The 16948-nt window shown below is 38.5% G+C and overlaps 1 protein-coding gene across 6 annotated transcripts in view; it reads right to left on the reverse strand.

The window, feature by feature from the left end:
• Window positions 1–16948, reverse strand: part of Arp5 (Actin-related protein 5) — a 45524-nt gene that overhangs the window by 26728 nt on the left and 1848 nt on the right. For all 6 annotated transcript variants that reach the window (XM_070084120.1, XM_070084117.1, XM_070084118.1 and 3 more), the window contains exons 3-7: window positions 15001–15107; window positions 13339–13552; window positions 12072–12355; window positions 11722–11937; window positions 419–634 (exon numbers count right to left, since the gene is read on the reverse strand). In XM_070084120.1, coding sequence (XP_069940221.1) covers window positions 419–634; window positions 11722–11937; window positions 12072–12355; window positions 13339–13552; window positions 15001–15107 — 1037 coding nt within the window. The remainder of the gene's footprint in view (window positions 1–418; window positions 635–11721; window positions 11938–12071; window positions 12356–13338; window positions 13553–15000; window positions 15108–16948) is intronic.

A 16948-nucleotide genomic window follows, 5' to 3' on the forward strand; every position in this document is an offset into this window, starting at 1 on the left:
CTCTTCCTAAATTCAAATTTTAACATATAACATTAAATCCTCTTTTGTATGAATTATATCTTTGAATAAACAAATGAATTATATCTTTGAATAAACATATGAATTAAAATTGCTCATTTTTAAATTTCATTGTGAAGACTCATTACATTTATTGTAGCTTTAGCAACATTTATAATCTACCCTCTTTCCTTTCAAGGAAGACAGATGCCCTGATACTATTGAAGGGCTCTTGATCCCTTCCTATAGATCAAATCTGATTAACTTCTATTCCCTAGGCAATGTATGGTCCCTATGGATCTAGCACTTGTCCACAAGCATTTTTTTTTATTACCTCAAATTCAAATTCAAACTCAATGGTCATCTCCTACCAAGGAGACTTCTCAACCTTTGCCACTCTTAATCAACTGCTACTACGCACCTCCTCCTCAGTAGCAGCAGATGTCGCCTGCAACATCTTCTGACGAGTCTTCTCAATCTTCTGGTGGAGAAGAGTGATCTTTTTGGTGAGGTCATCTGGCGATGTAACTTCTGCTTCCTCCAGAGCATGCTGATACTCGGGCTCATCTGGTGTGAACTCTTCCATGGCCTCCACTAACTCTATTAGGCGAGTTAGCTCTGCTTCATCCTCTATTAGCTAAATTGAAGGAATCTTAAATAAATGCATATCCAATGCTGACTTTTTAGTGTAATTAGAATTAACAAAATACTTTTCATCTTAAGAAACTGTACATAAACCCAAACATTTTCATGTTACATTATTTCATGAATAATGTAAAGTGAGAAGGATTATAATTGCAAAGGATTATAATTGGTTGTCATAGTCACTGACATGCAGCAGAGGGTAAGACAACACTGAAACACTAATATAAACCATAATTAACTGGGTAAATCTTTGCAAAAGCTTTATCTAAGAAGAAAGAGAAGTGTAAAACATTTAACAAAACTTTAAGAGAAAATGCAATAATTCATGAGAAAAGTCTGAAGACATGATTATATACACCTGGAAAATCCTAGAGGGACTAGTACCGAACTTGCACACGAAAATCACTCACTACGAAAGCAAAAGACTTGGCAGACGATGCACCATCCCCCCAATGAAAAGCAGGGGTTGTTGGGTAAGACACATATGCAACAGTTAGGTATCTTTATTATGAAACGTTTTGCCTACACAGTAGGCTTCTTCAGTCAAGTACAGAAAAGTTGATAGAAGCAGAAGATACTTGAAGACGATGTAATCAGTCCATCACCCTTAAAGTTTTGAGGTGGTCAGTCCCTCAGTCTGGAGAAGAGCATTGTTCCATAGTATGAAACAATATGGAGATGAAGTGACAGGATGGAGCTTTTTATAGCGCCAAGAGGTGAGACGTAGGCCACTAGGAGAGGTAAGAATTCAGATGTTGAGAGGTCAGGTCCCTCTCAAATCCAGCCACTCTCACTAGTGGAAGTTGTCGAAGTTGATTGCAGGTCTGTACCAAGATACCCTTGTGTTGCAATGTCTGACAGATTGAACATTAAAATGGTATAAAATACCGACAGGTTGTTGGGTAAGACACATATGCAACAGTTAGGTATCTTTATTATGAAACGTTTCGCCTACACAGTAGGCTTCTTCAGTCAAGTACAGAAAAGTTGATAGAAGCAGAAGATACTTGAAGATGATGTAATCAGTCCATCACCCTTAAAGTTTTGAGGTGGTCAGTCCCTCAGTCTGGAGAAGAGCATTGTTCCGTTGTCTGAAACAATATGTTGCATATGTGTCTTACCTAACAACCTGTCGGTATTTTATACCATTTTAATGTTCAATCTGTCAGACACTGCAACACAAGGGTATCTTGGTACAGACCTGCAATCAACTTCGACAACTTCCACTAGTGAGAGTGGCTGGATTTGAGAGGGACCTGACCTCTCAACATCTGAGTTCTTACCTCTCCTAGTGGCCTACGTCTCACCTCTTGGCGCTATAAAAAGCTCCATCCTGTCACTTCATCTCCATATTGTTTCATACTATGGAACAATTCTCCAGACTGAGGGACTGACCACCTCAAAACTTTAAGGGTGATGGACTGATTACATCGTCTTCAAGTATCTTCTGCTTCTATCAACTTTTCTGTACTTGACTGAAGAAGCCTACTGTGTAGGCGAAACGTTTCATAATAAAGATACCTAACTGTTGCATGTGTGTCTTACCCAACAACCTGTCGGTATTTTATACCATTTTAATGTTCAATCTGTCAGACACTGCAACACAAGGGTATCTTGGTACAGACCTGCAATCAACTTCGACAACTTCCACTAGTGAGAGTGGCTGGATTTGAGAGGGACCTGACCTCTCAACATCTGAGTTCTTACCTCTCCTAGTGGCCTATGTCTCACCTCTTGGCGCTATAAAAAGCTCCATCCTGTCACTTCATCTCCATATTGTTTCATACTATGGAACAATGCTCTTCTCCAGACTGAGGGACTGACCACCTCAAAACTTTAAGGGTGATGGACTGATTACATCGTCTTCAAGTATCTTCTGCTTCTATCAACTTTTCTGTACTTGACTGAAGAAGCCTACTGTGTAGGCGAAACGTTTCATAATAAAGATACCTAACTGTTGCATATGTGTCTTACCCAACAACCTGTCGGTATTTTATACCATTTTAATGTTCGAAAAGCAGGGGTGTCACTAGCACGTTAAGAGACCATACAATAAGTGTCAGGGGCCCGAGACTGTTCAACTGCCTCCCAGCACACATAAGGGGGATTACCAACAGACCCCTGGCAGTCTTCAAGCTGGCACTGGACAAGCACCTAAAGTCAGTTCCGGATCAGCCGGGCTGTGGCTCGTACGTTGGTTTGCGTGCAGCCAGCAGCAACAGCCTGGGTGATCAGGCTCTGATCCACCAGGAGGCCTGGTCACAGACCGGGCCGCGGGGGCGTTGACCCCGGAACTCTCTCCAGGTAAACTCCAGGTACATGCCAAATAATTGTATGGTGTGAGTTTTTTTGGGAAGAAGAGGTAAGACTGTATATAAGTATAGTTAGATGGTAAGATGTTCAGTCGAGTACAGCATTTGAAATATATACTTACAGAAGTGATAGAGAAATATATGCTAGTATATTAAGTCATGAGAAACAGTATGAAGGATGAGAATGAGTCCAATATTACATAAAAGTCAACTTCAGGACTTGCTTCATTTTTCTCTGATGTATGGGATGTGATACATCATGAAACTGCAGCAAAAACAGCAATTTTTTTCTTTAGGATTGAACGTGAGATGAGAAGAGTAGATACATAGGCTGAGTATCCCTTATCCAAAATGCTTGGGGCCGGAAGTGTCTTGAATTTCGGAATTTTTCAAATTTTGGAATATAATGAGTTAGCTTGGGGATGAAACCTAAGTCTAAACATGAAATTCATTTATATTTAATATACTGTACAGCTTATACACATAGCCTGAAAGTAGTTTTATACGCACAATATTTTTAATAACAAAAGCAGCACAGTGGCATCGTCAGAATACCTGCATCAGCTGTTAAACAATAACAAACAGTGGCAAGCTTTCAGTCTCTACCTATGATGCCATGTATTGATTAATGGGCTACTTACATTGTATTTTTTTCTTCTCACTTTTACCCAAGGGGTTTCCTGCAGGCCTTTTCGACATTTTCAACAATATCTTCACACCATCAGCCAGAGAAGAAGCACAAAACACACAGTAATCAGAGTGAGTAAAGAACACAGACCTGCACAATGCCTGGGAACTTCCAAGAGCTGAATAAAATTTTCCATTTGTGGGGTCATGTTGGTGCAAGAAAAAAATTTTGGAATTCGGAGATTTTTGAATTTCAAAATTTTGGTTAAGGGACACCCAACTTATAGCGAAGAATGAGAGCACGAAAGAATAAGGTCATAAACATAATAAAAATCTGAAGTATTTAAGATGGTTAGGAATGTGGAGAGAATGAGTGATTACAAATAAAACAAATCAAAGGAAAGTAAAACAAAGTTAAACACAAAATAAAAGGCATTGGACAAAAGAAACAGGTTTAAATATTATGGAGTGCATAAGGGGTTTCTTGACAGTGGTTCTGGGGACTACTGTCCCCATGGTCTGGTCTCAGAGTATGCTCCCTCAATAGTAAGGAAATACAGTATTTTCCCCATATCCATGGGGAATATATTCCAAGAAACTACCATGGATACCCTAAACCATGGATAGTAGCAAACTCTATATAAAAATTGCTTTTCTTTCACATACATACCTATGATAAAGTTTAATTGATAAATTACGCACAATAAGTCGAGAATTATTACTTTTTCACTGATGAGAAGTGCTTTACAGCTTTTCTTAGGCTTTGAAGAACTGCCAGCATCAATACTTTTGTGCTTTGGGGCCATTATTAAGCAAAATTAAGGGTTATTTTCAAGCCACGATAAACTGTGGATAGCCGAAACAGCGGAAATTGAATCCATGGATATGGGGGTCCTACTGTATTACAGGAAAAGAAACTAGTATTAAGAAACACAGAGAGTAAAGTATATATACATAACAATATAAGCAAAAATTTTTAAGATTTGCTGCCAAATTACATGTTCATGAAACACAATTCAAAGTTTATTCTCTATAAGGATTACAATGCTGAGTTTACAGAATTTGGTTATTGTGTGGTTTACATGTAGTAAAATAATAATTACAGAGTGTACCACTAGAACACCTAGCATGGCTAGGCATTTCGGGCAGACTTAGATTAAATCTTAAGTTTAAAATATTACAAAATTATGAGGTAAGTTGGTATTATGGCTAAGTGACTAAATACTAGTTTGTGAGTTTAGCAATGTGAATGCTTTTGTTTTGGCACTATACATAGTTTCAATATTGGAGTATCACAGGCCAACTTATGACTAGTTAAGATTCATTATTTTGAGATTGAGACTGATATTTCTGTTTATGGTCAAATGGGTGAGTGAGTGTAAGTGTTAACCACCAGGTGGTATTCGTGTAATTAGTTGACAGGGTGTATCAGGGAGATAAGATGTTTTCTGATGGTAGTTTCGAAGGTGATGAATGTGTCTGCAGTTTTAGAATTTTCAGGTAGGGTGTTCCAGATTTTAGGGCCTTTGACATACATTGAATTTTTGTAAAGGTTTAGTCGGACATGGGGAATGTTGTAGAGATGTTTGTGTCTGGTGTTGTGCCCGTGGGTTCTGTCACAACTATCAAGAAAGTGCAAAACACTTAATAAGTTTCTGTTTCACATACAAATGACAAGATGGTAACAATGTTATGGGTGGTTGCTGTCTACCAAACCCCATTATTGTGTTAGGATGGAAAACTTATGAAGACTACACTTAATAGTTTTTAATATAATAAGTAGAAATCTTATAATGAATGCAGAATAAAATACAGAATAAATACAACTACAATTAACCCTTAAACTGTGTCTCCAGGACATTAATGCAGGCAGATCTTTCTCTGACTACCATAAATTTGCAAATAATTTTTATTTTTTTTATTAACACATCAGCCAATTCCCATCAAGGCAGGGTGGCCCAAAAAAGAAAAATTTTCATCATCATTCACTCCATCACTGTCTTGCCAGAGGGGTGCTTTACACTACAGTTATAAAACTGCAACATTAACACCCCCGGTCTGCCAGTTTCCCTGAATCCCTTCATAAATGTTACTTTGCTCACACTCCAACAGCACGTCAAGTATTAAAAACCATTTTTCTCCATTCACTCCTATCAAATATGCTCATGCACGCTTGCTGGAAGTCCAAGCCCCTCGCACACAAAACCTCCTTTACCCCCTCCCTCCAACCTTTCCTAGGCCGACCCCTACCCCGCCTTCCCTCCACTACAGATTTATACACTCTTGAAGTCATTATGTTTCGTTCCGTTCTCTCTACATGTCTGAATCACCTCAACAACCCCTCCTCAGCCCTCTGGATAATAGTTTTGGTAATCCCACACCTTCTCCTAATTTCCAAACTACGAATTCTCTGCATTATATTCACACCACACATTGCCCTCGGACATGGCATCTCCACTGCCTCCAGCCTTCTCCTCATTGCATAATTCATCACCCATGCTTCACACCCATACAAGAGTGTTGGTACAGCTATACTCTCATACATTCCCCTCTTTGCTTGCTTCCACGGACAAAGTTCTTTGTCTCCACAGACTCCTAAGTGCACCACTCACCCTCTTCCCCTCATCAATTCTATGATTCCACTCATCCTTCATAAACCCATCTGCTGACATGTCCACTCCTAAATATCTGAATACATTCACCTCCTCCATACTCTCTCCCTCCAATCTGATATCCAATCTCTCGTCACCTAATCTTTTTATCCTCATAACCTTACTCTTTCCTATATTCACTTTTAATTTTCTTCTTTTACATACCCTACCAAATTCATCCACCAACCTCTGCAACTTCTCTTCAGAATCTCCCAAAAGCACAGTGTCATCAGCAAAGAGCAACTGTGACAACTCCCACTTTGTGTTTGATTCTTTATCTTTTAACTCCACACCTCTTGCCAAGACCCTAGCATTCACTTCTCTTACAACCCCATCTATAAATATATTGAACAACCACAGTGACATCACACATCCTTGTCTAAGGCCTACTTTTACTGGGAAATAATCTCCCTCTCTCTTACGTACTCTAACCTGAGCCCCACTATCCTCGTAAAAACTCTTCACTGCTTTCAGCAATCTACCTCCTATACCATACACCTGCAACATCTGTCACACTGCCCCCCTATCCACCCTGTAATATGCCTTTTCCAAATCCATAAATGCCACAAAAATAATTTTTGTGCCTTCAAATTTGATGCCAGCTGACATTTTATGTCTTGGCTCAAGTGTCTTACCATTTTTTCACACCTAGAAAAAATGTAGGACCAGGCAGGTCCATACATTGCAACCAAGGCAGCCATGACTCGGCAGAGCATGTCAAAAACATGTGTGATATGCTACTCTGCATCTATGTAGGTTTGTTTTTATTTAGGCTTGTGTACATAGCTACATATGATTTTTTACGATTGTCTTCAGGGTAAACATGGGTGCATGAAAAGTACATTACAAAGTACAATATGTATATTTTCAAACCCAGGATAACCCAAGAAAGTTAAACAATGTGTCTTATTTCCATGTGTTCAAGGTATCACACTCTTAATCCATAGTAAATTTATAAGACTTTCTTAAACACAGTGTTAGAAGACAAAAGCAATCCAAAGAAATAACATAAGAAAGGAGGAACACTGCAGCAGGCCTGTTGGCCCATACTAGGCAGGTCTTTTACAATTCATCCCACTAACAAAACATTTGCCCAACCCAATTTTCAATGCCACCCAAGAAACAAGCTCCGATGTGCAAGTCCCACTCAAATCCAACCCCTCCCACTCATGTACTTATCCAACCTAAATTTGAAACTACCCAAAGTCCTAGCCTCAATAACCCAACTAGGTAGACTGTTCCACTCATCAACTACCCTATTTCCAAACCAATACTTTCCTATGTCCTTTCTAAATCTAAACTTATCTAATTTAAATCCATTACTGCGGGTTCTCTCTTGGAGAGATATCCTCAAGACCTTGTTAATATCCCCTTTATTAATACCTATCTTCCACTTATACACTTCGATCAGGTCTCCCCTCATTCTTCGTCTAACAAGTGAATGTAACTTAAGAGTCTTCAATCTTTCTTCATAAGGAAGATTTCTAATGCTATGTATTAATTTAGTCATCCTACGCTGAATGTTTTCTAACGAATTTATGTCCATTCTGTAATATGGAGACCAGAATTGAGCTGCATAATCTAGGTGAGGCCTTACTAATGATGTATAAAGCTGCAGTATGACCTCTGGACTTCTGTTGCTTACACTTCTTGATATAAATCCCAGTAATCTATTTGCCTTATTACGTACGCTTAGGCATTGCTGTCTTGGTTTAAGGTTGCTGCTTACCATAACCCCCAAGTCCTTTTTGCAATCTGTATGGCTAAGTTCTACATTATTTAACTTATAAGTGCTAGGGTTATTGACACTCCCGAGCTTCAGAACCTTGCATTTATCTACATTGAACTGCATCTGCCACTTTTCTGACCAAGAGTAGAGTTTGTCTAAATCCTCCTGAAGTTCCCTAACATCTACGTTTGAATCAATTATCCTACCTATCTTCGTGTCATCGGCGAATTTGCTCATATCACTAGCAATTCCTTCATCAAGATCATTGATATATATTATAAACAACAACGGGCCCAAGACTGATCCCTGTGGAACGCCACTTGTTACTGATCCCCACTCGGATTTAACCCCATTTATGGACACTAAAGAAAAACAATTATTTGTTTCAATATCTATATTGTATATTTCATACAGGGGCTACTGGGATATACATATTATTATTATTATCACACTGGCCGATTCCCACCAAGGCAGGGTGGCCCGAAAAAGAAAAACTTTCACCATCATTCACTCCATCACTGTCTTGCCAGAAGGGTGTTTTACACTACAGATTTTAAACTGCAACATTAACACCCCTCCTTCAGAGTGCAGGCACTGTACTTCCCATCTCCAGGACTCAAGTCCGGCCTGCCGGTTTCCCTGAATCCCTTCATAAATGTTACTTTGCTCACACTCCAACAGCACGTCAAGTATTAAAAACCATTTGTCTCCATTCACTCCTATCAAACACGCTCACGCATGCCTGCTGGAAATCCAAGCCCCTCGCACACAAAACCTCCTTTACCCCCTCCCTCCAACCCTTCCTAGGCCGACCCCTACCCCGCCTTCCTTCCACTACAGACTGATACACTCTTGAAGTCATTCTGTTTCGCTCCATTCTCTCTACATGTCCGAACCACCTCAACAACCCTTCCTCAGCCCTCTGGACAACAGTTTTGGTAATCCCGCACCTCCTCCTAACTTCCAAACTACGAATTCTCTGCATTATATTCACACCACACATTGCCCTCAGACATGACATCTCCACTGCCTCCAGCCTTCTCCTCGCTGCAACATTCATCACCCACGCTTCACACCCATATAAGAGCGTTGGTAAAACAATACTCTCATACATTCCCCTCTTTGCCTCCAAGGACAAAGTTCTTTGTCTCCACAGACTCCTAAGTGCACCACTCACTCTTTTTCCCTCATCAATTTTATGATTCACCTCATCTTTCATAGACCCATCCGCTGACACGTCCACTCCCAAATATCTGAATACGTTCACCTCCTCCATACTCTCTCCCTCCAATCTGATATTCAATCTTTCATCACCTAATCTTTTTGTTATCCTCATAACCTTACTCTTTCCTGTATTCACCTTTAATTTTCTTCTTTTGCACACCCTACCAAATTCATCCACCAATCTCTGCAGCTTCTCTTCAGAATCTCCCAAGAGCACAGTGTCATCAGCAAAGAGCAGCTGTGACAACTCCCACTTTGTGTGTGATTCTTTATCTTTTAACTCCACGCCTCTTGCCAAGACCCTCGCATTTACTTCTCTTACAACCCCATCTATAAATATATTAAACAACCACGGTGACATCACACATCCTTGTCTAAGGCCTACTTTTACTGGGAAAAAATTACCCTCTTTCCTACATACTCTAACTTGAGCCTCACTATCCTCGTAAAAACTCTTCACTGCTTTCAGTAACCTACCTCCTACACCATACACTTGCAACATCTGCCACATTGCCCCCCTATCCACCCTGTCATATGCCTTTTCCAAATCCATAAATGCCACAAAGACCTCTTTAGCCTTATCTAAATACTGTTCACTTATATGTTTCACTGTAAACACCTGGTCCACACACCCCCTACCTTTCCTAAAGCCTCCTTGTTCATCTGCTATCCTATTCTCCGTCTTACTCTTAATTCTTTCAATTATAACTCTACCATACACTTTACCAGGTACACTCAACAGACTTATCCCCCTATAATTTTTGCACTCTCTTTTATCCCCTTTGCCTTTATACAAAGGAACTATGCATGCTCTCTGCCAATCCCTAGGTACCTTACCCTCTTCCATACATTTATTAAATAATTGCACCAACCACTCCAAAACTATATCCCCACCTGCTTTTAACATTTCTATCTTTATCCCATCAATCCCGGCTGCCTTACCCCCTTTCATTTTACCTACTGCCTCACGAACTTCCCCCACACTCACAACTGGCTCTTCCTCACTCCTACAAGATGTTATTCCTCCTTGCCCTATACACGAAATCACAGCTTCCCTATCTTCATCAACATTTAACAATTCCTCAAAATATTCCCTCCATCTTCCCAATACCTCTAACTCTCCATTTAATAACTCTTCTCTCCTATTTTTAACTGACAAATCCATTTGTTCTCTAGGCTTTCTTAACTTGTTAATCTCACTCCAAAACTTTTTCTTATTTTCAACAAAATTTGTTGATAACATCTCACCCACTCTCTCATTTGCTCTCTTTTTACATTGCTTCACCACTCTCTTAACCTCTATCTTTTTCTCCATATACTCTTCCCTCCTTGCATCACTTCTACTTTGTAAAAACTTTTCATATGCTAACTTTTTCTCCCTTACTACTCTCTTTACATCATCATTCCACCAATCGCTCCTCTTCCCTCCTGCACCCACTTTCCTGTAACCACAAACTTCTGCTGAACACTCTAACACTACATTTTTAAACCTACCCCATACCTCTTCGACCCCATTGCCTATGCTCTCATTAGCCCATCTGTCCTCCAATAGCTGTTTATATCTTACCCTAACTGCCTCCTCTTTTAGTTTATAAACCTTCACCTCTCTCTTCCCTGATGCTTCTATTCTCCTTGTATCCCATCCACCCTGGGATATACATCTCCCCATGTTTTGATTTCTATAACACCTTGAAACACATCTAATATCATAAGAAACTATTGTACATTCTTTCAAAAAACAGCCATATCCCACTGAAGCAGGGTGACGGGTGACCCAAAAAGAAAAACAAAAGTTTCTCTTTTTAACTTTAGAATATATACAGGAGAATAGGTTATTACCCCTTTGCTCCCAGCATTTTAGTCGCCTCTTACGACACGCACAGCTTACGGAGGAAGAATTCTGTTCCACTTCCCCATGGAGATAAAAGGAAATAAACAAGAACAAGACCTAGTAAGAAAATAGAAGAAAACCCAGAGGAGTATGTATATATATGCTTGTACATGCATGTGTAATGTGACCTAAGTAGCAAGATGTGTGTACTTGAAATCCTGCATGTTTATGAGACAGAAAAAAACGATACGAGCAATCCTACTATCATGTAAAACAATTACAGGCTTTCGTTTTACACTCACTTGGCAGGATGGTAGTACCTCCCTGGGTGGTTGCTGTCTACCAACCTACTACCTAGGACTATTGTACATATTGTTACATAATAATAAAATTTTTTTTTAAAATATCAAAGCCATCATAATTTGACATAAATAAATAGAAAAATGAATATTGTACTGCTTAGCACAATTTGTTGCAAGTTTTTATCTAATTTCGTTATTACTGTTTTATTCTACTTCGAGAAACTATTTTTTTTTTTTTTTCAAAATTTTTCCCCTCCTCTATACATGCACATATGCACACATGTGAACATGCATTTGCAGGTGTACACACACACACATATGTGCATGTGCACACACAGCACTTTTTTTTTTTTGTTTCCCCACAGTTTAAGGGCTAAATATTTACACTTCATTTGTGGCTTGCCTTTTCCTCTCTCTTCTTGGCATTTAACTCGACCAGTCTCCTTGCTGCCTCTTTGCGTCGCTCTCGTTGTTGTTCCACCGACACTGTGCTGACTGGTGCAGCCACAAAAGGAAGCTGAATTCTTCTAACATATTTTTCATAGTAACTTACATCTGACCACTTAGATATTGCTGACATGTAATCCTCAGCAATGTACATGTGGTTATGAAGAATCTCCTGTGAACATATAAAAAAAAAAGCTACATTAGTAGAAAAAACATGCATTTTAATGTAAATCATATATTTTTATGATGCGATTGAAGCCACAAATGCACAGTTGCACAATTTTCATTTTGATGAAGTTCAGTTACCTCTGCTCTTGATATAGTAATAGCATTGAGGTGCAATGGGAACCTCAGCTGCAGCCATCTCCACAAGAATTTTGTTAAGTGAAGACCTCCCATTCTTATTCTACGTGAGCTTGCAGCATCAGCATAGCCATCCAAGATTGGTATCACATGTGTTGTACAATTGCCAATGTTGACGAGGAGTCCATCATGCTTCTTTGGGTTATTTCTGTGATAACTCAACAGACCATCAACACAGTAAGACACACTTGGGACCCCATAACACTCAAACAGAAGCTCTGACATTACTGTGAACAAAATATGTTGATTCAATTTAATACACCCTGACAGAATAGTAAATATTTTAATAAATGATGTATAGCATTTACAGTTTCTTTTAGTAAAATTAAACCTCCAAAAAATGTAAATTTGTAAAATTCATGGTACCTCAAACACAAAGTATGAGCTATCCTTTTCTGTCACATAAGGACATATTTTCTTATGTATGAAAAAAAAAGTAAAAAAAAAAATCATCCTTATGGCACAAAAGTAATAAAAAATCTCAAGAAAAAAGTTGAAAAATACATTTGAACCTCATAAGAGAAAAGCCGGGAACAGTCACTGCCATTTGTAGCAGATATCGTCATTGTTGTTGATGCTGTGGGTTTCATGGGTCACAACAGTGTGAGGTCCATATGCAGTTGCTGGGTTTGTGAGTTTCCAGATTCTTATAAAGGACCTTCGTGAGCCTTGGTCAAATAGTATTAGCACATTTGTCTTGTGTAATTTATTAGATAGCTCAATTCGAGCTATTGGGAGAGCAGTCGATTTAGACTTATCCCTTGTGTTAAGTGTTATTGTTGAGTGACTTTCGGTTTCTGTGGAAGTCAGCTGTTGGTCAACACAAGTGCTTGGGCACGAAGCTATATGGTGCATACCCTTGCATTTCAAACATCTTTTCAGTGTGCATTTAACACATAATTAAAACCTACTCATCACATATTGCTGTGGGTTGCACCCTGGGGGACAAGATTAAAGGACCCCAATAAAAATAAGACAGACCGTCCCCAAATAACACTAACTTTATTGGGTTATCCTGGGTGGCTAACCCTCCGGGTTAAAAATTCAAACAAAATCTCATCTTATCTTATCCATGGCTTTGACAGTTAAGCTTATATTAGAGAAAGATCAGCAAAAATGTATACAATATACTCTACTATTTTTAGACTTTGGAAAAATTTGTTAAATGAGAGCAGAAGAATGTGAGTAATGAAAGAAACATGAAACTGACACTGCCTTGAGTAGTTTGGATTGCAGAATGCCTCTGTCAGGATTATTGGATGGTCCACCTGAGGAGTGTTGATGCCCAAATGAGAGAACGTATAGTCAAACATTGTTTCTTGAGCTTCGAAGTGTGTAACAACATTCTCGTCATGAGGGGACTTCAACTGGAATCTGACGGCCTCAATATTTCCAATATCGTTTGCAACTAAGATTTCAGTTTCCTGAAATAAAATTATCAGTGAGCAAACTTATAATTTGTCATGCTAAGCAACCAACTTTTATGCATGACTATGTCTCTCTCACACCACTAAAGTAGAAATGGAGTTACTGATTGTGGAGTATAACTCCATAAATAGAAGAATGGATGAGAGTCAAGTGCCCGTTAATTCTTTTTATTGATTAACAGTCGTTTATTATGACTTATCTTGAGTATATAACTAAATAAAGTAACAAGTCGTACTGTGTATAAAATTAGCCTGAAATACATGGTATTTACTTTTAATAGTGCCAGGAAAATATCCAATCACAGCCACATAATTAAAAACAATATTGCAACTTTTAAAAACAGCACATACATGGCCCAAATCTTTTTTTTTTTTTTTTGTAATTCTTTTTCAAGTCTTCAACATCAAAGTGCCTTGATTCATTACTCTAATGGAAAATACAAACACAAAAAGCATCATCAATTATCATGGGCCTGAGTAAATTATTCTTATTGTTATTTTCATAGGAAAGTGCTAAACCCTAAAGTGTGCAGTTTAAGAGAGTAGAAGCTAGGAAGAATAAGATAACCAAAATACACTTGAATACAGATGGTCAATCCTTTACAACACAGTTAATATAAATTAAACCCCATTAGACAGTATTTCATTCTTTAAGTTACCCTTAAAATCCTGTAGCCCATAACTGTATACAAAAGGTTTACTCATGTGCTATGTTTATTAATAATTTTAAATAAAAGTAACAAACAAGTACATAATAATATCTGGAAACAAAACTCTCAACCCACTTAATAAAGTATTGTATATATGGTATTGCCAATCTGTTACAACTGACTGCTTTATAACAGTACTGTACTTTGTAAAATAAAAGGACACAAGTGCAACTAATGTGATATTTTTATTGTGGCAACGTTTCGCTCTCCAGGAGCTTTGTCAAGCCATTACAAACAGTACATGGACACAGAGGGTATATATAGGCTCAGAGTGAGATGCAATACTAGTGGTAGTAGTAGTGGTAGTAGTAGTAGTAGTAGTGATATAAGTTCTAGTAGTAGTATTAGTAGTAGTAATACAATATGGTATTATTATTATAATCAAAAAGAAGCGCTAAGCCACAAGGACTATACAGCTACAATATGGTAGAACATGTGCAAGTTAATTGTTCTACCATATTGTATTACTACTACAGTACGACTACTAGAACTTATATCACTACTACTACTACTACCACCACTAGTATCACACCTCACTCTGAGCCTATATATATACCCTCTGTGTCTATGTACTGTTTGAAACGGCTCGACAAAACTCCTGGAGAGTGAAACGTTGCCACAATAAAAATGTCACATTAGTTGCACTTGTGTCCTTTTACTACTTTACATATTGTCGGTAATTCTACCAACATTATTACAGTACTATACTCTATTACAAAACAATGTTAGGATTACCGCTGCAATTTTTTTCCCTCTGTCTTTTCTGTGTTTTGCATAGCAGTTTCGAAACAAAATTCTTGGCTCATCATCAGTTGCCCAGCCTACACGGCAGTGATGTGACCCTGAAAGAAAAAGCTTTTAAAAACTGAATTAATTTTTTTTAACATTCCGGCCATTTCCCACCGATGTAGGGAAACCCGGACAAAGAAGAAAACACTCTCATTGGTATTCAATCACTGTCTTGCAAGGAGGGCACCGACATCACAGTTCAGATGACCTTTGAAACACAACATCCCCATTCCTCCTCCAGAGTGCAGGCACTGTATTTTCCACCATCAGAACTCAGGTCCATCTAACTAGTTTCTCTGAACCCCTTTTTAAATGTTACCTTGTTCAAACTCCAACTGCATGTCAAATAATAAAAACCATTTGCCTCCACCTACTTCTGTCTAACATGCTCACACAAGCCTGTTAGATGCTCAAGCCCCTGACGCTCAAAACTTCCTTATCCCCCCCTTCCTCAAACCTTTCCTAGGATGATCCCCTCCCTTCCATCCTTCCACTCCAGATTTAAATCCTATTTTCCTCCATCCTCTCTAAATGTCCAAACCATCTCAGCAGTTTCTCCACAGCTCTCTGAATACATGTAATACTTTTGGTAACTCAACACCTTCTAATCCCAAAACTCTGAATTCTTTGCATAATATTCACACCATACATTGCCTTCAAACATGACATCTCTACTGCCTCCAGCCTCCTCTTGCAGCAACATTCAAAATTTATGCTTCACATCATTACAACAATGTTGGTACCACTATAATCTGGTACATTCCCCTTTATGTTTCCATGGAAAGACCAGGGAACACATGATGACACCATACAAAATACTCAAGAGGAATTGATGTCAGATAGGAGCAGGCTGTTTGAGCGGCAGGAAACAGGAACTTAGGGGCATATCTGGAACCTAAAGACATTGATGAATCACAGGGGTCAGGAAGCATTTCTTCAGTTTCAGTTTCAGGGTAGTCAGGAAGTGGAACGACCTCAACCCAAAAAGTGGTGAAGGCAATTCCATACATAGCTTTAAGAGCAGATTTGATAGGGCCCATAAGGCTAGAAGGGAGGAAATGTGGAAAGCTGCAAGATGAAAGGAAGGACCAGGAGCTAAGACTCAACCCCCACAACCACATAGTACACATATATACACACACAAAAGAAGACAGAAATCACAGAATTTTAAACTAATACTATGTCTGGATACAAGGGCCATGAGGGTCCAGAATGCACCCCTAATTTCCTACTGAAAATTATGTTATATGTACCAGGTATATCTGCAAATTCACCATCCACAAGCTTCTGTAAGAATACATCCTCATGGATGCTGAAGAAGTACACTATGCACTGTATTCTTATACTCTTATAATTGTATCAGTTCTTAAATCTGTAAATTTTCTCTCCAATCACCTCAGGAGAGTAGGTTAAAAAATAAACTACCTGGAGCAAGATAACCCATTTTCTTGCATGTAACAATCACGTACTGTACTTGAATCTAAAGAGAATGAATGCTACTCTAAGTCTTAGGTAGTGCAATTACCTATTTGTAGCTATAGAAGCAGAGCTATGCTCATGGTGTCCTGTCTTCGATAATTTGTTAATCGTACAATTTTTAAAAATTCCCAATGGCTAAAGCACCTACTACATCCTCTTGTAATTCATTCTGTTAATCTACCACTGCTCATGAAGAAAAAATTCCTTGTATCCCTTCAACTCTACTTTTTCTTAATTTACATCTCTATAGCAGAGCGTGACTAGAAAAAATGTCACACAATTTTAAAATAATGATTTGCAAAAATTGTAACATACACAACTGTAAATGATCATCTGTCAAAGTTTCAGATCTTGCCCATTCTCTGAATTAAAAGTAGTATATAATGTATAAAATATAAAAATGAAGTTCAAAGGT

The sequence above is a fragment of the Cherax quadricarinatus genome, chromosome 11 (genome assembly GCF_038502225.1).
Source record: "Cherax quadricarinatus isolate ZL_2023a chromosome 11, ASM3850222v1, whole genome shotgun sequence".
NCBI classification, from domain to species: Eukaryota; Metazoa; Arthropoda; class Malacostraca; order Decapoda; family Parastacidae; genus Cherax; species Cherax quadricarinatus.